Genomic DNA, 27,000 nt, shown 5'->3' with positions numbered 1-27,000 from the left:
ATTCATGATAATTCTACTTCCTTCCTCCCAAACAAGGTCAAATGTCTGGACAATACATACCAGGACAATATTCTAAGGGCTTTTCTGGTCCTAGGGCAGCCAGTCTGACCCTCTCCCCTGCTCCTGCAATCTGACTTCAGCTTATCAACCTGAGGCAGCAGGCTCAGCAGCACCTCCTGGCATAATAGCTGTCCACTGCCATCCAGGCACAAAATGCCTGTTGATCTGAATTGCTCAGAACAATCTGGAAGGGACACCTAGGAGGCCCATACCTGGAAGCCCATACCTCAGGTTCCTATTCTCATCCAAAATAATTTAAACAGCCCTTTTCTTTATAGAACAATCTATAAACCTAATAGATACCATTCTAATTATGGTAAAAACAAAAAAAGTTATGGTATTGTGAAGTTTAAAGGAAGTACAAAATAAGTTTACAGCTAAGTTGAGATGCATAACTAAAAAAATTTAAAGAGTTTAGTTGAGGGTGTTAGAAAATGCCAGGATCCAGTAAGAAGGAAAATGAACGGCATTTCTATTTGCCTTACTACCAGAAAAATTAGCTTTGGTAAATAGAGAATCATTGGATAATCAAACATAATTGAAAATCATTTAAGAAACTAGATATAATGTTAAATGTTAAAAAAAAAAGTTTTTTAGTAACTTTAGGGGAACATTTTTATTAAGCAGAAACTTGTATCCCTTCCGACCTTTGTATAGTCTCTTTAGGGGTCTGGGCTGGACTCAGGGCCAGGCAGAGGTTCTTATGCTCTGCAGAGATTTGGGGACCCTCTGGTCTAACTTTCTGCCCATTAGACTTCCAAAATTCCCTTCCTATGAGTTCCTAGTTTTGCTGCGACCCCCCTGCCTGGGACACTGGCCTACTGTATAAGGAAGGAAATGCAAGCAGGTGTACTTATACACAATATCAATGCAGGGAGGCCACACAGATTAGAAGTAAAGGTGCAGCCTCTTTGGGCAGTATAATTTTGAATTCTGTCTTCACTTCCTATTAGCTGTCTACTAGTAAGCCCGGGCAAGTGACTGTACCTCAGTTTTCTCATCTGGAAAATGGGGATAATAGTACCTACTTCATAGGGTTGTTATGAAAATTAAATGAGGAAAATCATATTAGAATAGTACCTGGCTATGGCAAACATTCTGTAAATGTTCCTGATGTAATAAGCCTGGGTTTATCCTATCTAATAAAAGAGAAACGTGGTAATTGGCGTACGACCGCTACCCTTCCCATTGGCTAATCATCGAGATATGCAAATTAACTGCCAGCCAAGATGGCGGCCGGCAGCCAGGCAGCTTGAAACTAACATGAGGCTTGCTTGCTTCAGTTACGGAGGACTCCAACGTTCCCCGCCTGCCGCTGCAGGCCTCTGAGCTGGCAGTTTGAAACATAGTTACAAAAATAGAAGCTAAACAAAACCCCAGAAACTAGCTTTCAGCTAGCCGGGATCTCAGACCTGGAGTTGATACAGAGTTTCGATTGTAGAACCTAAACAAACCAGATACCTGCTTTCAGGAGCAGAGGCCTAAGAGCTGGAGCCTCAGAGCTAAAGCTGGCTCAGAATAAAAAAGAAAAAAAAAAAGAAAAAAAGGAGCAGTTGGGAGCTTCAGTCCCAGCCTGAAAACAGCCCTCAGCCCCTCACCCAGACTGGCCAGGCAAATAGCCAGAGTTTTGTTCTTGATGCTTAAGTTTGATGCTTAAGTTTTACTGTCATTATGGTAGCTTAAAAACTCTCATTATAGTAGCTTAAAAAATAAAAGAAGGGTGAGATGTGGGGAGCCGATATAGGGTTAAGCCTCAGACTGACCTGTGGGCAAAGTCACAAACAATTCCCAGCTTAGAGGGCACAGTCCTCTTAGCATAATTAGGCTTGACCTTATGACACTCCCTAGATCTTATCTGGGAAGCTAATGGGCTGAGGAAGTGCAGGAAGTATAACCATGGTGTAAACAAGTGAAACTCACAAGAACAAAAACAAGTGAAACTCACAAGAACAGTGTAACTTTGGTAACCACTACCTTGTTTACCTCTCACTATAAAATAAAGGCTCAGCTTGCCTTGGGATCTCTTTCTCTGTGGCCTCAGCCAGGCACAGGAAGATCCACGGAGACTAAGGAAAGCTAGAGAGTTCTGAACGCTGTCTCCGTGTAAAACATTCTTCGCCGACTCCGTCCACACCTTTGGGAACCCCTGGACCGCTGGGGCTGGCCCCCAGCACCCCACCCTGAAGGGGGTGTGACCAGCTGCAAACAGCCATCATCCCCTCATCCAGGCTGGCCAGGCACCCCAGTGGGGACCCCCACCCTGATCCAGGACACCCTTCAGGGCAAACCAGCTGGCCCCCACCCGTGCACCAGGCCTCTATTCTATATAGTAAAAGGGTAATATGCCTCCCAGCACCGGGATCAGCGGAGCCGCGAGGTCTCCCGGCACCGGGATCAGCATGACGGGGGGGCAGCGCCCAAACCCCCTGATCGCCCTGTGGCTCTGTGTGTGACAGGGGGCGGGGCCACAACCTCCCTATCGGCCTTGCTCTGTTCCTGACAGGGGAAGGGGCCCCAACCCCCTGAATGGCCCTGCTCTGTGCCTGATAGGGGGGAGCTCCCCAACCTCCTGAACGCCCTGTGGCTCTGTGTGTGACAGGGTGCAGCGCCCCAAGCCCCCCCCCCCCCACGGGCCCTGCTCTGTGTGTCTGTGTGTGACGGGTTAGAGCCATAACCTCCCCATTGGCCCTGCCCTGAGTGTGACAGTGGCGGTGCCCCAACCCCCTGATCGGCCCTGCTCTGTGGGTGATAGAGGGCGGCGCCCTAACCCCCTGATCCGCCCTGCTCTGTGCGTGACAGGGGGGAGCTCCCCAACCCCGTGATTGGCCCTGCTCTGTGCGTGACAGGGGGGAGCTCCCCAACCCCGATTGACCCTGCTCTGTGCATGACAGGGGGGAGCTCCCCAACCCCCTGATCGGCCCTGCTCTGTGCGTGACAGGGGGGAGCTCCCCAACCCCGATTGACCCTGCTCTGTGCATGACAGGGGGGAGCTCCCCAACCCCCCGATTGGCCCTGCTCTGTGCGTGACAGGGGGTGGCGCCGCAACCTCCCCATCGATCCTGCCTTGAGTGTGACAGGGGGCAGTGCCCCAACCCCCCAATTGGCCCTACCCTGATTGTGACTGAGGGTGGCATCGCAACCTCCCGATCCGCCCTGCTCTGTGCATGACAAGGGGCGGCGCCCCAACTCCCCTATCGGCCCTGCTCTGAGCCTGACCAGGGGCTGCACCTAGGGATTAGGCCTGCCCTCTGCCACCCGGGAGCAGGCCTAAGCCAGCAAGTCGTTATCTCCCGAGGGGTCCCAGACTGCAAGAGGGCACAGGCCAGGCTGAGGGACCCCCCCATCCCCCTCGAGTGCACAAATTTTTGTGCACCAGGCCTCTAGTTTCTTATAATGAGTTGAGATCACAATTTAGAAGATGACACACTGGCACACGCTGACTGGGACTCCACAGTTCCAAGTATGATCACCATGAAACCTGAGCTGGAGCAGTGCTTTGGAAGCCACTTCTCCATGTGCAGGAGCACTGTGGCACTCAGCAGGAGGACATGATGCTTCAAAGCATCACCTGTCTTGGACAGCCCCACTGGCATTTACAGTGCTGTCGGCTGTGCTGATACAGACTCCTATCACAGGGCAGCCCCACTGTATTTTCTGGTGACCAGGTTTCCTGCAGCAGCAGGTGGTGGGGGGGGGGGGGCTGCTGTGCCCTACACGAGGCTCACTACTCAAAAGAGAAGCTTTGAAGAGCCTGCAAGGTTGGCAGGTGCCTCAACATGGAGGCTGCCCAGTACCTCTGCACCGACACCAACTTGTCAGTAAATCTCTCCTTGGGAAAGGAAGAGACCACAACGACCTACTAGAGCAGCGGTTCTCAACCTGTGGGTCATGACCCCTTTGGGGTTGAACGACCCTTTCACAGGGGTCACCTAAGACCATCGGAAAACACATCTATAATTACATATTGCTTTTGTGATTAATCACTATGCTTTAATTATGTTCAATTTGTAACAATGAAAATACATCCTGCATATCAGATATTTACATTACAATTCATAACAGTAGCAAAATTACAGTTAAGAAGTAGCAACGAACATAATTTTATGGTTGGGGGTCACCACAACATGAGGAACTGTATTAAAGGGTCGTGGCATTAGGAAGGTTGAGAACCACCGTGCTAGAGCAAGGCAGGGGGCTGGCTCTGACAGTCTGATATGAAAACATTGCTTCTTTCGTGGTCTGATTCTTTTCATTTATCCTCAAGTTGGAACATGTCTATAGCTGTATATTAAACTATTACAGATTATAAGCTCCCAATTGGTTACTCTTGGTGATTCCCCACAAACCTTCGTTAAATACAGTGGGGCCTTGACTTAGTAGTTTAATTCGTTTCGTGACGGAGCTCATAATTCAAATTACTTGTATGTCAAATCTTAAAGTGAATGAGTGAGACACGTGATGCTGGGCTGATGTTGTGGCGTTCACTGTGACCTTCACTGCACCAACTAGCGGTGGGGTATCTGAAGCTGGCTCGTAACCCGAATTTTAGCTTGCAACTCAAAGCAAAAAATCGGCCGAGAGACAGCTCGTATCTTGAAAAACTCGTTAGTCGGGACACTCGTAAGTCAAGGCCCCACTGTAAAGGATTTCCAGGTGATGTAGGGCTCTGCAATAAGTAGTAGGAATAAGAGGTTCCATACTCAACCAGACACGGTGCCGAGGACTTCATGTGTACAGGTACCCCTACTTCTGTTTTAAAGATGAGGAACTGAGGCTCAGAGAGGGGAAGTAACTTGCCTACCCAAGATCAGGCAACACTCAGCAGACCCAGAAATGGAACCCAAATCCATGTAACACTTCCCATCGGGCAACACCTGCAATTTCTTATCCCACAAACAGGGGGCTCCAAAATTTACTTCTCTCATCTAGAATCAGATCGATGAAGGACAGCAAAGGGCGTTCAGCCTCCCTAGGCTCACTGGCAAAGGCACTATTGAAGAACAAGGTGGGGACTCTTTCTGTCCAGCGGGGAGGCTGGGCAGACCGACCTGCCCAGTTTTAGGTGGAGAAGCTGGACTGGAGGAAGTGAATGCTGGGTGGGCCTTCCTCCTTTAGTGTCCTCCCAGGTAAGCCCACTCAAGTGACAGCAAGTGAGAAAGAGAGAGATGGGTTGGTTCTATTTTTCCAGTTCAATGAACTACCCTCTGGTTGACATGCCTCTGTCACACAGGTGGTTAGTAATAAAACCAGAACCAGAGCCAAGGGCTTCACAGGGTATGCAAACGGCTAAGAGAAGAAATACCAGCCAGCTAGTAAAAATAATGGATGGCAGGAAGAAAAAAAAATTAAAGAAGCAATAACAACAAAAACTACAATTAATATAGGATCTATTATTATCCTACTGAAAAAAAGGGTTGGGGTTCATAGAGCCAATTTCTTTTTCTTTCTTTTTTTTAAATATGGAGCGCTTCACAAATTTGTGCATCATCCTTGCGCAGGGGCCATGCTAATCTTATCTGTATCATTCCAATTTTAGTATATGTGCTGCCGAAGAGAGCACTATAGAGCCAATTTCTATTACTGAAGTCATGGGCCCCTATCTATTAGTGCAATGTGTGTCTAGTCCTATGTCATTTCATCTGTAAAATGAAAGCCTCAGAAGAGATGTTCCTTTGGTTCCATGTCACAATTCAGCAAGCAAGCCCTTGTTGAGCACAGTTCTGATTAAGGACTGTTCTATCCTAGTTCTGCCACTTCTAGCGATGTGACTTTTGACAGGTTACTTAACCCTAGTCAGTTTCCTCATCTGTAAAAATGGGTATAAGGTTTAGGATTGAATAAGGTAACACATGAAAGCACTTGGCAAGAGGCAGGTGCTCCATACATTCTAGCTGTTTGTTATTATTAATAATAAGCCAAGGAAGTCTGCTGTGTCTCTTTATAGAAAACCAGGCTCTTAACAGTCCCAGACGATTAAGGAAATGACCACTCCAGCCCTTAAATGACCTCAGGTTATTCTTTCCTTTGTTCCACCGTGGAAACAAGTGGGGACTTTTAAAAGGCCCTTCCAACAGGCATCTCCATGGGCACACCCTCATGAGAATAAGCAGCCACTCCCCATGCCAATGTCACCAGGGGGCCGAGAATTCTGAAAGTGGGAAAAAATGGCCCCAGGCTCTCAGTTTAGCACCAATGCCTCCAGAGGACAGCCAGGGTTTGTGCAGAGGCCCCAGCAGCACACTGAGCACAGAGAGTGGGACAGTGCCAAAGAGAGGCAAGGGTCAGATGTGTGATTGAATTAGGTGCTGCATGGATACCCCACAAAGCTCAACATCACTCAAAGGCTGCATGTGTGAAGGATGACAATGGCCCGCACTGCCCACGATGTCACCTTTACCATGACTAGCTACAGAAATCTGAAGAAATCTCCCCCCAAATCACATATGCAAAGACTCCATTACATAGTCGAGAGAGCACTTTGAGTAGCTGGGAACCCAGCACAAATGGCTGACTATATCTTAAGCATTATGCCCAAGGCCCATTGAAAAGGGACAAAAATGGGTATTCAGGATCCTTCGTGATTTATTAAAAGTGGCATTGTCTGTGCCTTTGCATGGCACCAGCAGGGGTGGGATTGAGGGCACTCCTCCTGACGGTGGGGTCACCCCATGTGTCTCCTGTTCCCTTAGACTTTTCAACTCCCGTGGCCCACATTCACTCACTCACTCTTTCTCCTTTGAAGTTAATGAATACCGCCTCATCTATCACTGACATGTTGGGTTTCAAAAGGACTGGGAGTAAATTCACTCCTTTTTTTTTAATTTATTTTTTTAACCAGTGAGAGGGCTCAGCTGGGAAGAGGGAAGGAGGGAAGGTGGAGGGCAGCAGCAGGACCGAGCTAATGGTGCTGCTTTCCTCAGCTCCATGCAGCCCCAAGTGCTCCTCTGGCATCCTCGCTCGCAGTGGGGGGACAGAGATGTGCCACGTGCTGTTCCCCAGTCCCTGTGTGTGCTCACCACAGCCTCTTGCACTGGTCTTTATATTGTTTCTAGTCCTACTCACTGTACTTTGGAAGGTACGCATGTTCCTAGTGCTTCCAGAAATGCTCACTTAACTGGAACAGAGGAGAAACCTATGGCAGAGGCAGAGGCACACCAGACTTCCATGGCCAGCTGCCTCATGGGTTCTTTAAGCAAATGACCCCAATGTACCTCAAGCCCACAGGGTTCCCACCTCGTGCCTGCTCTTCCTCCCAGGGTGTGGGGAGACTCTCCTGGGTAACACCATAACCAGCCAGCTGCCCAGTCAGAGAAACCCAGGAGTATCCAAATGCCCCATCTCCACTTCCTGGATTCTGATTCCACCTCCTCAGTACCTCTCATCTGGGCTTTCCTGTCAGCTGTATGATCTCAAGGCAGGGCTGTCATGGATTACTGCTACAGCTACCCAACTCGCTTCCTTGATATTCACCTTGACCCCTTTCAATTCTTTCTCTCTAGAGCTTCCAGAGAAAACTTTCAAAAATGCAAGTCCATCCATCACTCCCATATGTAAAATCCGTCAATGGTAGCAAGTTGAATTAAAAACACTTATATTTCAGTGCAAAGCAAACAAGATCCTTAGGTTGGCCCTGGTTACTTACACCTCTAATGACATTTCCCGGCCACCCCAAAAGCCCTTCCTATGACACAGCCACGTCAATAGCCTGCACATTCCAGACATACCAAACCTCTGCACTGTCCTGCCTGGAACATCCTTGGAAAAGCCATTCCCAACCTGCTCTCAACTGCTCTCTTTTACTAAGATAGGAATCTCCTCTGGTTCCTCGGATCCAGCAAGGATCACAATCAGGACAAGGCGTTTCTGGGAGATGCAGTGGCTAATCTGTTGTGCAATGACCGACGCAAGCCGACAATCGATGTTGTTTTCTGAGCGTTTTTGCTGCAGAGCCTTTTCCCATGGATGAAAGATGGCAGGCCTCTACTTTGCTTGGCTGAGGTTGGTCCTTTCACAGATTTCTATCAAACGTTAGCTGCACGTCCTTCCCAGGCAAGCAATCCTTGGCCTCGCATCCACATCAGGCTCTCTTCCCACCTCATCATACTCCAGCTGTTCTGAGGAAAACCTGATTTCAATGGCAGTCATAACTAGCAAGCTGCCTTGTTGACTATAATTTTTAAAAGCCTCTCGGTTATAAGATTAAAGTGTGATTGAGTGAGTCACCGACATGGGTGTTTGCATGTAATCGGCAAAGCCCTGTGCTTGGCACCACTCACTGTCCTGATTTTGTGCAGCAGTCAGAGGAATTATCTAGAAAGTTTAGAGGGTTTTCTCTTATCATCAGCACCTTCTTTGGGAAGATATAATCTTCACTTTTATGCCAAGTCTTAAGCCAGGAAAGCCTCATATGTGTTTAAAAGCCACTCCTGGGGCAGCTTCTGACGCTGATACCTGCTCTTCAGATGGTTCCTGGGGGGCACCATGCCTGGAAAGGCTCCCAAGACAAACTCCATCCCAAACCTTCTCAGGTAGGCCTGTCTATTACTGGAATTGTTTTCCAAAAGGAAGTTCTGGGCCCAAGAAAATAGTGTTTGAAAAGGAAGGGGAACCTAAATATAAATTCTAAAACTATAAAACTTCTGCAAGAAAACAGAGTAGAAAATCTTTGTGACCTTGGGTTAGTCTAAGCTTTCTTAAGCAAAAGCACAATAAAAAAATTTTTTTTTATAAACTAAACTTCATCGAATTTTAAAATTTTACTCTTCAAAAGAGGATAAAAAGACAAGCCAGAGAAAGAGAGAGAATGAAGAACCAAGACAAAGACGAAAAGAAAATATTTGCAAATCACGTATCTGAGAGGATTTGTAACCAAAATATAAAAAGAACTTTCAAAACTTACTAATGAGAAATGAAACAATCCAATTAAAAAATGGGCAAAGATCTGACAGACACTTCATCAAAAAAGATATGCAGACCGCAAATATGCACATGAAAAGATCAACATTTTTAGCCACTAGGGAAATGCAAATGAAAACCACAATGAAATAACACTACACCTGTTAGCATGGCTCAAAAACAAAATAAACAAACAAACAAACAAACAAGAAACTGACAATACCAAGTGTTGGTGAGTATATAAAGAAACCAGAACTCTCACATTGCTGGTGAGTGGTAGAGCCACGTTGGAAAACAGTTTGGCAGTCTTTCATAAAGTTAAAGATACACTTAGCATATGACCCAGCAATTTCCCCTCTAGGTATTTACCCAAGTGAAACGAAAACTTAATGGTTACACAAAAGCTTGCAGGCAAATGTTTATAGCATCATTATTTATAATCACCGAAAACTGGAAACAACCCAAGTATCCTTCAGCTGGTAAATGGATAAACAAATTGGTACATCTGTACCATGGAATATTACTGTGCAGTAAAAGGGAACATACACACAACCACAAGGATGAACCTCTGAGGCGTGATGCTAAGTGAAAGAAGTTAGATTCCAAAGGCTGCCAACTGAACGAGTCCACTTGTGCATCATTCTGCAAAAGGCACCACAGAGGCATAGAAACCAGACTAGCAGTCACCAGGGGCTGAAGCTAGAGGAGAAGGGCTGACTACTAAGGAGCATGCAAGAATTTTCTGGGACAACACAACTGTCGTATTTTTATTGTGGCATGTGTAACCTGCAGACCAGTACACTAAAAAGAGTGAATTTTACTGTGTATAAACTATACCTTACTAGGAAAAAAATGTAATTCTGGCTAAAAATGCGGCCAGTGGGGCTAATATTTAAGATGTAGGAGATGATGGTGTATAAAATCTGCCTTTTCATAGGGGACTGAAGAGTTGATTGAGCCCACAAACGAATGCAAGTCAAAACACTAATAAAACACTATTTCCAACCTATCATACTAACAAAGAATAAAAAAACCCCACAAACTCTCAATTCGAGGCAGTGACAATGTACTATTGTTCCCTGCTGGGGAAAGCCTAAAACAATCTAGCCTTTCTGGAAAATTATCTAACAGTTTGTACCAAAAGCTCTTTAGGATACACAGAAAAATGTTATTGCTAGGTGATGGGTGACTGAGCAATGGCTCTTCTGGCTTACTTATTAATTTCTAAGTTCTTATAAAGTAAACATGTATTAATTTTACGATGAAATAATGGAAGTAAAAAAGAGAAACATATCACAGAAAAAAAATCAATTCCCTTCAATCCAATAATTCTTAGAATGTACTCCTAAGGAGATAATCCAATTTTATGCATAAGAATATTAATTGCCATGTTATTTATAATATAAAAACTAAAATCGACCTATGACAACAATATTAGGGAAGAGTTATATAAAGCATGACATATTTATACAAATGGAGTATTTTGCAGTTCCTCTTTGAGGAACTGGAGGCACGATGTGCAGAACTCCTTCTCCTTCCCTCCCTTGCTCACAAATCTTGCGTGGTGTCCCCTGTGAATGAACCCAATGCCAACTCCTGATGCTCTATGGCACAGCCCAGTGTGAGCTCTGGCTGCCACGCACTCCCTGCACACGCCCAACAACCTGGCTCGCTTCCTATGGAGCAGGGGAGGACCCTTCCTTGCCCTTGCACCTGCATGTCAAATCTTCCCCCTCCATCTAGAAATATCACAAACAAGGATAATTTTTTCTTCTGGTGGCCACCACCCCTGTACTATAGCTCTTGCTGGGTTCTTCTCTGATAGAGGTGGCTCTTCTGTGAGGACAAAAATGGGGCCTTTCTCACCATTTGAACATTCAGCTAACTTCTGCAGGGTGCTATGTGTCAGGCACTGTCCTAAGTATTGTTATGGGTACAACTCATGACCTAACAACAAACCTATGACATAGGTGAGGTGAAATCTCAATGTTACCAAATGTTATCTCAGAACATGGTATCTCATTTCACTCATTATCATCTTAGGAAACTGAGGCATGGAATGGTTCAAGTTGCACAGCAAAGTGAAAAGGATCTGAACCCCGGTGGTCTGAGGCAGGGGCTGTGCTCCTGAGCTCTCCGCTCTGTAACTAGTCACTGACTTGAAGCTGGTGGCCACAGGAGAGTTGGCGCTGGGCCTGGGGCAGTCTGGAGCAGAAGCCTGTGCCAAGGAGGAGTTCAGAGCTAGGCTTCTGGGCACACAGGACAGATCTCCACAGGGACCAAGAAGTCCTCAGCAACAAGGAGTCAGGAATCCAGGCCAGAAAGCTGGACAGCCAGGTAGGCGGAGGAAAGGGCGAAAGCTCAGGCAGCGCTCTGCTCCCCCTCCACTTGAATTCATAAGTGTGTTCTGCAGGCCAACCAGGAAGGCAGGCAAACCTGCGGGCTTGGCTGGCCGGAAGCTTGCAGGAAGGGCTAAGTCTCAGTACTTGGCTGGGGTAGAGGGCAGGAGAATGAAGGGGAGAACTCCTTATTATTTACAGAAGGAAACTGATTATAGCAAATCAGTTTCAACCTGTTCGATGGCCAAGCCCAAGTTTTCAGAGCTCAGGAACAGCTCCCTGGTCAAGTGCTCTTCAAACCCAGTAGACCGCGAATCATTAGCAAATGTTCTTATTTAGGAGACTGCCAATTTAATGCTGACAAGCTGGTAAGAGACCTGCTGGGATTCCCTCCTGGGTGTTGCCCTTTGGGTCTGCACTCATTCCTTCCACAAGGCAGATTTCCTTGACCCTGGGAGGTCACAATTCAAGGGGTACTTAAATAATTTCTAATGTATTTTCAGAATTTCTAGCATTTTTACACAGCAAATTGCTAATTTCTACTTTGTAGAATTTTTTAAATCAAAATGACCTTATTCCGAATCAAAATTTGAAGGTGGCTCCTTCCTACCATAGCTAGTGTCCTGTAAACCACCAAAGCAGCCCCTTCCACACAGCCCAAACTCAGCATGTCCAGGCCTCGATGTGTCTGTTTCCTCCATGAGGCATTAAGCCACGCTGAGAATGGGACCGGGATCTAATTTTCTCTTTTGTCCCCAACACCTAGCATACTACCTTGTGCTAGTAGGAAGTCAAAAAACATGTGGGGTCCTAAAAAGGTAGGCAAAAGGGATATTTGGAAGCTACAAAATAATTTTAAGGTGCTTCCAATCTCCTTAAAAAAATGCCTGTCATATGTCATTTAAAATGGGAATGGTATAAGTGTTATAAAACAAAAAAAAACTTGTTGCAACACTACCATTCGTTAAAAATATGGATATTTCTCTCTGTTATTCTCACTGAGGATATTTTTCCATTGATTTTTAGCAAGAGTAGAAGGGAGGGGTAGAGACAGAGAAAGAGAAACATCGATGTGACAGAAATACATCTATTGGTTGGCTCCGGCATGCTCCCCAACCGGGGCGAGGGATTGAGCCTGCAACTGAGGTATGTGCCCTTGACCGGGATTGAACCTGAGACCCTTCAGTCCACAGGCCGATACTCTATCCACCGAGCCAAACTGGCTAGGGCTAAAAATGTGGAAATTTCTTGAGAAATAACAGGACCAGATCTCCAAGCTCTAGACTGGAGATGGGCAGTGTGTCCTCAAGCACCCCCTGACCTCAGGTGACCTGGAGTGCTGGGAACAGCTTTTAGCATGCCTCTGGTGTGCCAGTGCATAAATTTATGGGTGAGAAAGAAATGACAGAGAGGTATCTGCCTTTTACACAGCTGATGATCCAGAATGCAGGTGGGAGGAAGCAGGAAGGGAATAAAGAGCAAAACTACAAAATGAAGCGAATGCAAACCTACCAAGTGCTCCACCCAGCACCTGGGAAGAAGAGTGGGAGGCAGCCTCTGTGGAGGAAGGAGGTCTGTGGAACCGGGGGCAGCAAGTGGAGGCCAGGGCCACGTGAGGCAGGGAAGGATGAGGGAGGAAGGTATAGATGTGGCTGGGAACAGGGAGTACCAAACACAGGGCACATCACAGAGGTGTTTGGATCTCATGGAATGAGTCAGTAGTTTTCAAAGGCTGGCTGGAGATCAACAAAGAGAAAAAGGTTTTCTGAAAAGCTCAATCAGTGTAAAAGACAACCCCGTATTATGAAATTCTATATTTCCTTCATTTTGGTGCTAAAATGTTTTCATTTGTAAAATCGTGGAGATAAGAGATGGTAACTGACTTTTTAGGAAAATGTCCTTGTTCAGCAAAATTAAAACCTAGCCACTGTATCTTGTCCCAGAATATTTATGGAAATCTTACTGGTCCATGAAAGTTGTTGCGGGAGACTGTAGGTTCTTGAGTGAAGGTGAAAGCACATTTGGGGAATCTCTGGCATCAGGGTTTAGGACAGAGCAGGAGCAGAGCCCCAGTTCACTGAACCATAAAAGTAGAACTCAACTGGGCCTGCCCCAAGAAGCAGTCGTGATGGAAATCTAAGGATCAGCTGCAAGGATGCCTTTCCCAGTGCAGGTTTTACTAACGTCAAAGGATTCCACATCTCTTACATAGCTGTTTGGCTCACATTTGAGTGACGTGGGTGTGACATGGGGTAGGGAGGGGACATGCAGGGTGTCCCGTGAATAGAAAGGGAGAGTCCAAGCGCTTCCTAATCCTAAGTACAATTACCCGAAAGACAGGCCTGGAGGAGCCAAATCTACATCTTGAAGAGGGAATGGGGCACTTGCCGCTGCCCTGCTCGACACCAGAAGTGTCTTATACATCATCTTGTCAGTGTGAGAGCCCTCTGTGTCACTTCACTGCCCTCTGGAAACGCAGCAGTGAGTCATCCGGCACACTCTCAACTCCAACTGTGATGTGAGTTATCTTCTCAGACAGCCCCGCAACAACTAACACAGAACCTATCTTGTGGAAATCATTCCCATTAGAAGCAACACCAGGCTCTGATCAAATTCTAAGAGGAACTATTAGACCAGGGATCCCACTGGGGTAGACAAATAATTTTCATGTTGTCATGGGGGTGGGGATAGCAGCTCAGATGAGCTCACCCCAGAGGGAATCTTTTTGAGAGGCATGTGGGGGAATTTGGTGCCTCCCCCACCTTTCTGTGCTGGCAAGCCAGGTCTCTGACAAGCCTGAGCTTCTCCATTCCCAGGGAGGCACCTGGGGTCTCAATGCCTTCTTCCAGAGAGCGTCCTCTGCCAGGCTCGCTGAGGGGCACAGCTTGGTCTGAGGATATCGAGGTGAACACAGACTGCTCAGGACCCCTCAGAAGCACTGCCAGCCCCCTGGGGTGCTGAAGCTTCCTGGCTCCTTGCACCTGTCCAGGCAGCTCCACCTTGAGAAAGTCCTCATTACACCTTGTTCTAAACCCTGTATGCCCTGGCAAGCAATCAAACACCCAACCCTTTTATTCAAACGGGGAGGAAGCCTCTCTGATTCATAATGTGCATTTAATTCTCTTACATAAACACACCTCTCTCCTCTAGCCATTGTACCTCTCTCAGGTCACATCCATCACACTTCTTTAAAAAGACCAATATATACAGAGATGCGTACAGACCTTGAAATGCCTGGTTAAAAATGAGCACTGTGTGGGAGCTGGAGATTACAAAGATGAAAAGACGCTGTTCTTACCCTGAAGGAACTCAGTCTAGAGGAGACAGGGAAGTAAGTGGAAAATAACAAGGAAATGTGACAATGTGATCAAAAAGGGTGACAGTTGTAGCCCGGCTGCTGTGGCTCAATGGTTGAGTACTGATCCATGAACCAGGAGGTTCACTACCCAGTGAGGGGTGTGCAGGAGGCAGCCGATCGATGATTCTCTCTCATTATTGATGTTTCTATCTCTCTCTCCCTTTCCCTTTCCTCTCTTTAAAATCAGTAGAAAAAAATTTTTTAAAGAGGGGTAACAGGTATAAATAAAGAGCTAGGGAGCCCCAAGTGGGAAGGAATGGATGGGGGGCGGCAATGCAAACCTCTCTGCAGCAGGATGTGGAGTACACAGAGTTCTTCTCAAATTCACTGTGAAATTTTAGGACAGAAAGTCTGTCTCCCACTGCCTAAGGCTCCTTCATAGAACTATGAGCAGAATTTGTAACACAATAGGAACTCAAGAAATATCTGTCTAGTGAGGGTTGGAGATCGTGTCTGAGTCTGTATTTTTAATAACTTCCAGAATAATACTACCCGTAGCCCTTCTAATTTTTTAAAATTATGAGTAAATGACTCTGTGATGTGCCTAAAGGAAGAGTGAGTACATGAAGAGTTTAGGTTTATAATAACAAGCTGCTCAGCAGAGTTACTCTGAAATTTAATGATATATGTTAGTTTTTATGCATATGTTAACAAGCCACAAATAGTGATCAGCTCACACAGTAGCTGTAATTAGTGGTACTTACATACAACTAGGTCAAGTTTTCAAGTCTGTCTTGTTCATGCCGTGGGATGCATACATATGGCTTGTTTTCCCTGACTCCACATGAAATTAAAGTATGACAACTGAATCAAACTCTCTCTTCCCCTCATAGGAGAGATCTATGCCTCTGACTGGGAATCCTCCGTGGAGCCAGAGACTGCAGTGTGTCCCCTCTCCAGCCGCTCCGCTCTCCTCCAGAGGCCATCCTCAAACACCTGGGGACTGAGGAGCTCAAAAGAGCACAGTCTTGGCTATAGAGGTATTTATAAATAAAATGGATAAATCTAAACAAAATTTTGCTAATATGATTATTATGAAACTGGTAACTGGGAAAAATATGACAGGGTGGTAAATATTCGTTAAGCCTCACTGATTCTAGATCTATCTCTACAGCTGAAGTAATGCACAGTCAACATTTAAACAGAAGTCCTGAATTTCTAGAAGTCTTCTTATACTGTTTATCACCACCTTAAAAAGAGTGGCACCATTTTTACAGTGGCATAGGTTACATGAGCAATTTTATCCTCCTCAGTCTTAAGTCAATTAGATTTCCTTATGATTATTCATGTGCAGCCAACCCAAACAATGCCTGAGAGCTGTTACAGACAGGAAGTTAGGGCAACAAAATAGGCTAGTGAAATTACAAATGTTCTCCGAGGATCTAAAAATACAAGAGTTCTCAGCACCATTACAAATACAGTGGGTTTCTGTACTAATTCTAATGAGAGTGGGAAGAACTGTAGTTTGGGGCAGGAGATCTCTCTCCAGTCTCAATGTTAGCAAGAGCTAGCGAGATGCTTTCAATCACTTCTCCCAGACATTTAAAATATTGGGACCCTTAGGAGTTTTATTTATAATGGCTAATGGAAATATGAACACATAGGACAAAGATGAAGGAATAATGTAAGACCACAGTCACTGGGACATTTCAGACCTAGACATGTAGGGGGGAGAGGGGAGAGGGGGGAGGGGGGAGGAGGGGGGAGGGGGGAGGGGAGAGGGGAGAGGAGAAGAAGAAGAAGGAGGAGGAGGAGGAGGAGGAGGAGGAAAGAGAGAGAGAGGGAGAGAGAGGGAGGGAGAGAGAGAGAGAGAGAGAGAGAGAGAGAGAGAGAGAGAAATAAACAGACACAAACACCCCCATGTAGGCAAAGAACGCTTGCCAGCATTTCTCCCCTCCTGCCCTTATTCACAGGTTACTGAAAGGGGCATAGACTGGTATGACATTTCTAGAAGGGTATGTGACAATATTTCAAGATTTTTAAATATGTCTGTATCTCTGACCCTATCATCACTGTTCCAGGAATGTCCAAAGGACATAACCAGAGATTAGGGCAAAGTTTCATAAGTCTAGTTGGTTAAGGCTCACCGATTTTCCTTCCTCCCTTAGATCTGTAAATTTCTCTCCCCTACAGTCTCTATGTCAGGCCCTCGTTGCTTCTCTCTTGGAATAGAAGAATTCTTTATTTTGTTCTCCTTCAGTCTACTTTTCATACTATAGCCAGGGAACTTTCTAAAACACAATTCTGATCACGTCACCTCCATATTTAAAATAATTCCGTGGCTCCCCTAGATGGTTCCCTCAGATTTCAAGGCCCAGCCTCTGCCTTCTTCCCTAGCTGTTTCCTCTCTTCGCTATATTCCTCATGATCTGGAGCAATTGGCCATTGCCCAAATGTGCCACCTGTTGCTCCTCCCATGCCTGTACCAGTAGTTTATTCAAATGCACTCCCCAGCCCCCCAGTGCCTTCAGAGCCTGGTGAGTCTCTCAAGTCTTTTTAAAGCCCTCATGGGCACACTGCCCTGCTGGGAAACCTTCCGATGTCTGAAACCAGGCCGGTCCCCTCTGGTACGGTCTCACTGCACTCTGTGAGAGCTCTGTTGTGGCACTTTTCATTTTCTGGGTGGTCTGCTGGCTCCTTCACTATACCAAGTCTTATTCCTCCATCCTTCATTTCCAGCACCCAAAGAATGCCTTCTGAAGACATGTTGCATGAAGGACTCCGTGACTAAGAGAACAGAGATTGATTCTACAAACATATCCAAGCACCTGATTAACAGCTTATTCTTGTGCAAAAATGATGACATAAATAATAAGACCAAAGGAGAGCCAAATAGAATGATTAGGCCCATCCTTCTATCTTGTACCAAATACCATACTGTATAAAATTAAACACCAGAGAGCTAAAATGCTCATTTCTTGAAAATAACTGTATTGGAGAGAAGGAATAGAAATATTAACTATAATTTGTAAATGCATGACTCAACAAAACTTACTGCTACATATAGCAACAGGGGTGGGGGGAGAATGCCATACCATGGCATCAGAGCCACGTTTTGCCATGAGCAATCCCTGCCCTCAGTGTACCCAACAAGATGGCAGAGCCAGCATCTCTGCAAGTGGGCCCAGGGACATGGGCTGGTGGGAAGAGACTGACTGTGAAGAGGCTGCAGAGCTTACAGAGTTGGGAAATTAAAACCACTGCTCTTTTTGCTTCAGGCTAATTAAAGCTACTCAGCTGTAAATAGGGTAAGGGAACCGGTGCTAAACTGATTTATTCCTCTACTTCTGGCCACCAATTGGACCTGCTAAGCATGGTAGTAATCAAATGAATACTTTACTTAATTGCATGAAACCATCCTGAGAGCTAACTTAGCACAACTGTTCCCATTACCCAGTCCAATTCTCAGTGCAGCAATGATGAGCTGCTAAGAGCTGACTGGGTCTGCAAACCATGGACCACAGGCCAACTCCAGCCTTCCACCTGCTTCTGTATGGCCCTTGAGCTAAGAATGTTTTTTACATTTTTTAATAAATGAAAGATAATTAAAGGAAGAATACTATTTTGTGATATGAAAATTATATGAACTCTGAATTTCAGTGTCCTTAAATTTTATTGGAACAGTCCCACTCACTTGTTTGTCTATCTCTGGCTGCTTTCACATTACGACAGCAGAGCTGAGTACTGGAGACAGACCTTATGGCCCACAAAGCCTAAAATATTTACAATCTGTCCTTTAGAGGAAGCCTGCAGACCCCTGACTTAAAAGCTGGCTAGGCAAGGCCATCCATAATAGCATTCCACAGCAGCCTGGATCCCAAGGTACTTAGAAATTATTTCCATTAATGAGTTTATCTTGCTCACAGAAATGGCCACTAGTTTGAGCTTCAAAATTGTGCCAGGCAGGATTCATGTAAGATAGCTGAGAATTTAATAAAGGCCCCTTTAGTTTAGAGAAATTTGACTAAGAAGATGAAAATAAATTTTCTTCACTACAACTTTCTCTAATTCAGAAAGTCAAAGGCTCATCAGGAGCCAGTCATATCCACCCTCTCACATGCTGAGGATCCTGAAGTGGCCCAGTTTCCTTCAGGCAGTGGGGCTCCTTTCTTCAGAAGCCTCCCACGGAGGGCCTCCCTCTGAGTGCTGTCACCACACTGAGGGTGTCAGCCTGGAAAGAAAGCCCCGGAAAGCTGTAGGTGTAGCTTCCTGATTTTTGTTTGGGGGGTTCTTTTTAGCACCCTGCTACTCACCCTTGTTATCCTTTCTGAAGGCAATGGCTAAGATACAGAACAACACATCAGAGTCAACTAATGGCATCTTCCTCCCTGGAAGGGAGGCTCCTGGGAGGATGGGGATCAGGGAGCTCTGTGTACTTCCAAGGCCCATAGGGCAGGCCTGAGTCATCCAGGAAGAACCTGAACAGGGCGTAAGGGCTTCCCATAGCCCCCCACCCCACAAAGCTCAGATTTGCATATGATTATAATCCATTATGATTACTTTGACTACAAACACATAAAAGTCCCTTTAATGAGAGTCTTTTTAAGAAACAGAGGGACATATGTATAATAAAGAAAATAAAACAAGCATGTGTTAAACTCTAGATTTAACATGGCAGCAGAAAACATGAAGGTGGGAAGAAACCACCTGGAAGGTATGTTACTCAACTCATTCAACCACAAGCACAAAGAATGCACTCAGCACCTACACTTGCTTTTGGGCAATGGCATAAAGGAGCGTCATTTCACTGAGCTAGAATCTCTTTAGAACTCGGTTTAAACTCCAGGTAAGAGACATTTGGAGCAGGTAATCTGACCTCAAAGGCAGTGCTTCCCATCTGCTTCACATCACAGTACATACAGAACTTGCTAGTACCTGACAGCAAGCTAGGATAAGCAGACAGGATTGCTAGCAGGTGGTCCCCAGGGACTGAGGCCAGCCCAGGTAGCCCTGAGGGCTGAGGGTGCACCATTTCAGACGTAAGTGTGGCAGCTCTGGTCTAAGGTGTGGACTGCAATCACCAGTGGTAAAGTTGCTCTGTACTTTTGAAGTTATTATGACCTCCAAACCATTGAGTCCTTACCTGACAAACAGGTACCATGCTAGTGTCTTCCACCTCATCCATTCTGAAAGTCATCACGGTAAACTGACTTCTCGGAAAGCTGACTTCTGGGTTAGCAGATCTATTCTGCATTCAAGGGCATGCTGTGTGACAAGGATGGTGTCCCCTCTTACAAAGGCCTCTCATAGCACCTTCCTAATTGAGGCGAGTGTAAAAACGCATATATATCCTTTAGGACTGCCACCAAAAACGTGGACATCGTGAACTGAGGCAAACACAGCATCAGAGAGCAGCTCAAACAGCAGGCTATGCCAAAGGTCCGAAGAAAAATGGATTTTAGTGAAGGCAAATGCAGGCAGTCGGCACATGAGAACAAATGCAGTGACTGCCAAATGGGCCACTGAGCTGATTTATAGAGGATCTCACGGTGTCTCTGTCGCAGGAGACTGATGTGCTCCTCCTAAAGTCCTGGTCCACACACTCATCTAGAGAACCAAGGAATCAACTCCAAGGATGCAAATCCCTTATTTTCAAACCTTCATTAACTGGAACCTAAGTAGGACTTTTGAGGGCTTGTTTTTCTCACTTGAAAGGAAAATTTTTCTCTTAAGTCAGCATGGTGTAAAAGGAGGAAAGGTGAACAAAGTGCTAGCTATCTGGATTTCTTGCATATAAGCAACTTATTTAACCTTTGGAGGCTTTGGCTTTCTAATTTATAAAATGAGAGGGCCAATGAGATACAAATAACTGAGTTACCAGACATGGCAACTCAACCAAGTTTGAATGACAGCTGCCTAAGTCCCAGTGAACCACTGGCATGGCTGTGCTACTCCAGAGCCATCAATACCATTCTGGGTCATTGTTTTCTTCAATAGCCAGCATTCTATAGTCTCCCCAGTTCTGTGCTTCCTCAGATATTAACCTGGAATTTTCTAAACATAATTCTTTTAGGAAGACAAGGGATAAGAAGAAACACTTATTTCTTTAAGCCCCATAATCAGATACTGGTTAACTCCTACATGTCCATGTTTCCTGTTACCAGCTCAGTTAAGAGGGATTAGCAGTAGAAACCGAGGTGAGGAACAAATACTGGACATACCTTCCCAGGTTAGGCCAGCTGGGAGCTTTGGCCTCACAGCCACCCAGACACCACCCTTTTCCTGGGCTCACAGTGTTAGGCCTCAGGTGCCTGTGGAGCTAGGGAGAGTGGGAGTTAGTTCCCGCCTACCTTGGGGAACATTGCTTCAGTGCAGTGACTGAGGAAACAAGGAAGGAAGAGTGCAAGACTGCCATGCTGAGCTGCAGACATGCTGGGTTCAGGCACAAAGCAAATCTGTTGGTAGCACTAAAAAAAGGAAGTGACTGACCTGATCCAAACGCAGTGCACCGTCCAAAAACCGCTGTTTGCGTAACTCCTTTGCAATCCGGTGGAGATTCAAGACAGCCTGGTGTACCTCCTCACTGGTGTGCTCAGGGGAGATGGGGGGCAGCTCCTGCTCAGGGATTGTCTTAGTCGGGCTCTCAATCATGCTCTGGGCGTGCTCATAGCTCAGTTTGGTGCAGGAGCAGATGATGGTCCGGCCAAACCACTCACTAAGGATCTGCAGGAGGACAGATTGTGAGAAATTGGTTTTCAGGTTTTTCTTACATGTGACCATTCACCCACATGCATTCTCCAGAGATTCCCTGAGCATTGGCTTTTTGATCAGAATGGTGTTAGGTCAGCCGTGGGCAAACTACAGCCCGCGGGCTGGATCTGGCCCGTTTGAAATGAATAAAACTGAAAAAAAAAAAAAAGACCATACCCTTTTATGTAATGATGTTTACTTTGAATTTATATTAGTTCACACAAACACTCCATCCATGCTTCTGTTCCGGCCCTCCGGTCCAGTTTAAGAACCCATTGTGGCCCTCGAGTCAAAAAGTTTGTCCCCCCTGTGTTAGGTTCTGGCTGGGTACAAAGACTGATCCAATGTGGAAGCTGCTGCCCTCAGCGAGCTCAGCCTCTACCAGGCTTGGACCGGGCAGGCATGGAGTCTCTAGACGTCTCCCAGCACAGGGGCTCAGGCAAGGCCAAGCAGGATACTGAGGTGAAGGGCCTGTAGGAGGCCTTTTCATTAGTTTGGGTAGGTGGTCATCAATGTCAAAACTGGGAAAGAGAAGAAGGGATAGATGCCAAAGATGTGCAGATGGGGATTCTGTGGGTTTGGTAACGGATGTGATGTGGGATGAGGGAAAAGGTGGGGCTCCTGATAGAAACAGAGAGCAAGATGCAGGAGAAAGAAAAGCCAATTCCAACTTGTTCTCTTTGGGGCACTGATGTAGAGACAAAGGCCCAGAACAGTATTTCTCAACCTCAGCACTATTGGGCTAATTCTTTGTTGTGGGGTTGTACTGTACACTGTGAAATGTTTAGCAGCATCTTTCAACTGTACCCGTTAGCACCTCTCCCAAGCCCTGAGTTGACAACCAAACCATCTCTAGACGTTGCCAAATGTTCCCTGGGGTTATGGGAGCAGGTTGAGACTCACTGGGCTCGAAGCAGACACACTGCTGAGGGATGGGTTACCACTGATCTGTATTTTATCCTTTCAGTTTGTCTCTATTTTCTATAATGAGCATTTATTATTTTTAAAACAAAAATAAAATAAACCTTAAACTATTCGGGGACTCCTGAGCCTGAGGTACAGGGAGGAGACCTGGATGATGCCATGTTGCAGGCAGCAGGGTGTAGCCCTGGGCAATGACTGGTCTGGAGGTGGGGAGATGGCCTCCTGGATCTGAAAGAAAGAGAAGGCCGTATTCTCTACAAACTCCTTCATATTAGGGAACAAAAAGAAAAGCTGGATGATGAAAAAAAACAAAAACAAGAGAACTCAAAGAAACAGGAGAAAATTCAAGAGTGTCCGCTGTTAGAAAAAGCAGGATACAGGGCAGAAGACAGGGGTGCTCAGGAGCAGCAGCAGACACACTTCATGGCCCCTGGATGAGACAGGCGCTGTTTCTATACTTTCCATACAACTACTTCCTCACACAGCAACGTATGAGGCAGGTGTTCTATTATCCTCACTCTCCAAACAAGGAAACTAAGGCACAGACCCATTGAGTGACCTGCTAGAGAATGAATGGCAAAGCCAGGAACTGAGCCCAGGCAGTCCAGCCCCAGGGCTTGAGCTCCTAACCCTTAGGCTATGTCAGATGCCACTTGGCCATTGAGGAGGATGGAAACAAAGGAAAAGACCTTGCATTGAGCATTTGCTTATTAGTGAGCTTTATGAAGGCTATTTTAGGGGAGAATATGGTACAGGCTGGGTAGATTTCAGGCATGTGCAGAGACACTGTCATCCGGCAGCCAGAGCTCTGCCTTCCACCGGCCTCTCACACCCCGTGTGCCATTCAAAGAGCAGCATCTTCTATGTGAGGCATATGTGAGAAAGTTTGGGAAGTTTGGGGTTAAGGACAGGTGGACAGCTAGCAAGCAGTGGTGGCAACGTGTGGATGGCTGATTCCACAAGGACGGAAGGACAGGATGTTGCTGTTTGTAGGGTAAGGGGAGAAGCCAGTACAAAAGGAGGACCGACGGTGCCAGAGAACGAATGGGTCCTGGGCCAAAGGACTCCAGTAGGTGACCCATCCACCAGAGAGGGGCAGGGACCTGGGAGGGAGGTGAGAAGGATAGGGGAGGCAAGCAAGGTGATCTTGAGGGGAAGAAGAGGCAAGCCAAGAGCACTCAGATCCAATATTCCCAATCTATGGAGCCAAGTAGAAGGCAAAGAATGAGGGGGCCTGAGTGGGATTCAAAGGCATGAGGAAAGCGGAAGAGCCCTGTGATCAATGCCAATTCTTAAAATTTATTATCTGTAACCTGGCAGAATCGGAAGTCTACACTCCTTATCAGAGCTCCCTAACCACGCACGCTGCCTGCACTATCTCAGTTTGAGCCCCTTCTTCCTAACGGGCACCCTGGCTCCTTCATCTGTTTCCTTATCCACCTACACCCCTCTCAATAGCACACACGAACACCACCAGATCTGCGACTATAGGGCTAATGAGAACTTTCCTATAATGCCTGCATCCCAAAAAACCTGTACTGCCCTTCTTTTTGAACCCACAATGGGTTGAAGTGAAAGTTCTGAAGAGCCATTGAGAACTATCTGCCATGTGACAGTGGCCTCAGGCAGCAGAACCTATCCTGCTTTAACACAATCCAGCGATTCTGGAATCACCCGGGCAAACGGACTAAAAAAACTCTGAGGCCAGGAAAACTAGCCTGAAACCACCTTGTGGGGAGGCAGCAGCGAAGCAAGGATGTCCCCCACAGCCTCACAGAGAGGGCAGTAGGGACAGAAGGACTATGGGGGCTCCCAGGGACAGCATGCCTAACAGCAAGGGAGGAAGGCCTTTCTGGAAGGAACACCTCATTAATTTCCAATTTGGAAGCTGTATTCACATCAACACCCCGTCCATAACCAGGGCCAGTGGCAGAAGACAAAAGGACATTTTTTTTCACGGAAAAAGTGAAAAAGCCATAAGGAGCTTCATAAATAAAACCCTTCAGAGAGATCACGTCCTTCCTCTGTCCTTTGCTTAATCGCAGGATTTGGGTCACTAGTTGTCTGCAGGTGGCAAGCTTCCTGCATTCACTCGAGGACATCATTGTTTAGAATGTCAGACTGAATTCTGTGCCAACACCTACTGAAGGTATATGATGAGGAGGAAAACCTGGTCAGAATGGAGCAAACACTCTAGCTCATGACCTACTTTCTGGCCCCAGGTAGGACAGGAAATAACAACACTGCTGTGGACAGCACTTCGGAGTATCTGGCCCTGGCCCCTACTGAACAACCTTTCACAGTTTCTTGAACACATTTGGGAGGACTGCATTATTCAGCCCATTTCACAGTTGAGAAAATAGGCTGGGGATTTACAAAAGCTTCTAAGTGGCAGCCACAAGCAGATCAATGTCTAAAGACTTAAGGCTCAAAATCTAGTGTTACTTGTGTTATATTTTAGCTAAAGGTCACATAACAGACAAAGATGGTGGATAAAGGAAAGGAAGTATGCCTCATATACCAGCCTTGCATATAATACAGATACCACATTGTGAGGACACCATATCCTTGGAAAACTTAAATTCTACTTAAATACATTATAAAGTCTATCTTCTAAAAAATGTCAGTGCTTCATTAGAAATTTCTGGTTCAAAAACCGCTAATGGATAAATTTGTAATTTTAAGTAAGTAGGTGCAAAATTACTTCTATAGCAGTTCTGGTTTTCTGTATGTAAAGTATTTTTTTAAAGTATTAGGAAGAGCCCTAGCTGGTTTGGCTCAGTGGATAGAGTGTCGGCCTGTGGACCAAAGGGTCCCGGGTTCAATTCCGGTCAAAGGCACCTACCGTGGTTGCAGGCTCCTCCCCAGCCCAGGCCCTGGTCGGGGCTCCTGCAGGAGGCAACCAATCGATGTGTTTCTCTCACATCGATATTCTCTCTGCCTTTCTCCCTCTCTTTCACTTACTCTTAAAATCAATGGAAAAATATCCTCAGTTGAGGATTAAAAAAAAAAAAAAAGTATTAGGAAGAAACATTTTCCTGACTGGAATAAAACCAGTTTGAGGTGGCCAGGGGTGGGGATGGGGAATTTATGCTGCTTGGAACACAAGGCAATCGTCGTGTGTGTGTGTGTGTGGGGGGGGGGGGGGGCGCGGGTACAGCGGTGAGAAAAGTCCAAGGGGCCAAGAAGAACATGCCTGAAAAGGGACTGGGCAGAAAAAGGAGGGGCTTGAAGGCAGTGAGGAAAGACCAACATGTCTGTGATGGGGGCCTTGGGACTGCAGTGGGGAGAGGCAGTGGGGTGGTGGCTGGCTGAGGAGCAAGCAAGGATCCCCTCGGCCTACTCCTCACACTAGGCCCACAGTGATTAAGTAAGGTGCAGGTCACTTTTTAAAGAAAAGAGAAGACTTTGGTGAGATTAGAGAGTAAATAACAAGATGGAAGAAGCGTCAGCAACTCACTGTATTTAGAACCAGCTGTGTCCTTTCCCACTGTGTGGAGAGGCCCTGAGGCACACTCGTCCCACCAGAATGCACTGAGGAGGGGCCTGTGCTTGGGCCACGCATTTGCCAGCCTGTTTTAGTTTATAAGGCGGTTTATTTATGTGCTAGAATTTTCTGGAAGGTCTGCATAGAAAAAAAGCCTAACTGAGTAAACCGTGAGCTCTTCTGTCTCACGTCACCTGCCATCAGCCTAGTCTGCCAACCCCCAGACAATAATCGGGCCCCTTTCCATCTTGACCTGTCTAAAGGTCGACTGTCTAAACTTCCAAGCCTAAGAGGAAGGAAATGAGGGAATTTCCTTAAGTGTTTGCCTTGCAACTGTAGAAAATGGCAGGAATGTGAGAGGAACCTCAGGTCCCGGATGTGGTTAGGAGACAAGAATTCCATTTCTATGAAAGTGGGTGAGGCCCCAAGCCTGCGCAGCCCTTGAAAAGTGTTCCCTTTACCATGACAGTTGCATGAGGGTAGGGAGGGGCAGTGGGACTCTCAGGTTGGTAGCCAGGCTGGAAGGCCTGAGGAACTAGGGAAGGAAGTTGAAGGTGGGGGAGAGGGTGGGAAATGTTGGAGAGCCACGGAGAAAGCCTTCTGAGGACTGGCTTCAGACAGACCCAGGAAACACAAAAGCAGATTTTTAAGACCAGTGAGGTTAGCTCAGCCCCAGCCTTTCTTTCTTTTTAAAAATAAATAAATTATATATATTGATTTCAGAGAGGGGGAGAAAAATAGAAACATCAATGATGAGAATCATCGATTAACTGCCCTCTGCCTGCCCACCCCCCACCATCCCCCACCAGAGATGGAGCCCACAACCCAGACATATGCCCTGACTGGGAATCGAACCGTGACCTCCTGGTTGATAGGCTGATGCTCAACCACTGAGCGATACTGGCAGGGCAGACCCAGCCTTTCAACAAGACCAACCTAAACCAGCTCTCAGGAACAGAGGTCCAGCTTTTCTTAAAGACACCCTGCAAAGTGACCTGTTATGCTGTTAACTAACTTCAGGGCTCAAGTCCTTAAGATTTAAGTCAAGTTCACTATTAATAACTATTAAAATGCAGGAGAAAGGTGATTTAAAAGAATTTTTAGCAGGACAGTCTTATAAATAAATGATAAATGTCTTTTTTTCCTTGAAAATATTTTATGTTGAATCTCAAGGATTTACAGCAAAATCAATGTCCATGGTTTAGCCTGCTGTTACCTTGAAGTGACCTTAGGGAAGCCTCTAATTG

The 27,000-nt window shown here is 46.2% G+C and overlaps 1 protein-coding gene and 1 non-coding gene across 10 annotated transcripts in view; both read right to left on the bottom strand.

Moving 5' to 3' along the window:
- DIS3L2 (DIS3 like 3'-5' exoribonuclease 2) overlaps positions 1-27,000 on the bottom strand; it is a 342,664-nt gene that overhangs the window by 43,798 nt on the left and 271,866 nt on the right. For all 9 annotated transcript variants that reach the window (XM_059703557.1, XM_059703561.1, XM_059703558.1 and 6 more), the window contains one exon: positions 21,082-21,315. In XM_059703557.1, the coding sequence (XP_059559540.1) occupies positions 21,082-21,315 (234 nt within the window). The remainder of the gene's footprint in view (positions 1-21,081; positions 21,316-27,000) is intronic.
- LOC132238910 (U6 spliceosomal RNA) lies at positions 5,514-5,620 on the bottom strand. The gene has a single exon (XR_009453886.1). It is a non-coding gene; the product is annotated as a U6 spliceosomal RNA (small nuclear RNA).

This window comes from Myotis daubentonii, chromosome 7, assembly GCF_963259705.1.
Source record: "Myotis daubentonii chromosome 7, mMyoDau2.1, whole genome shotgun sequence".
NCBI classification, from domain to species: domain Eukaryota; kingdom Metazoa; phylum Chordata; class Mammalia; order Chiroptera; family Vespertilionidae; genus Myotis; species Myotis daubentonii.
Note: the sequence above shows the minus strand (reverse complement) of the source record. Positions and strands in the feature narration are given on the sequence as shown.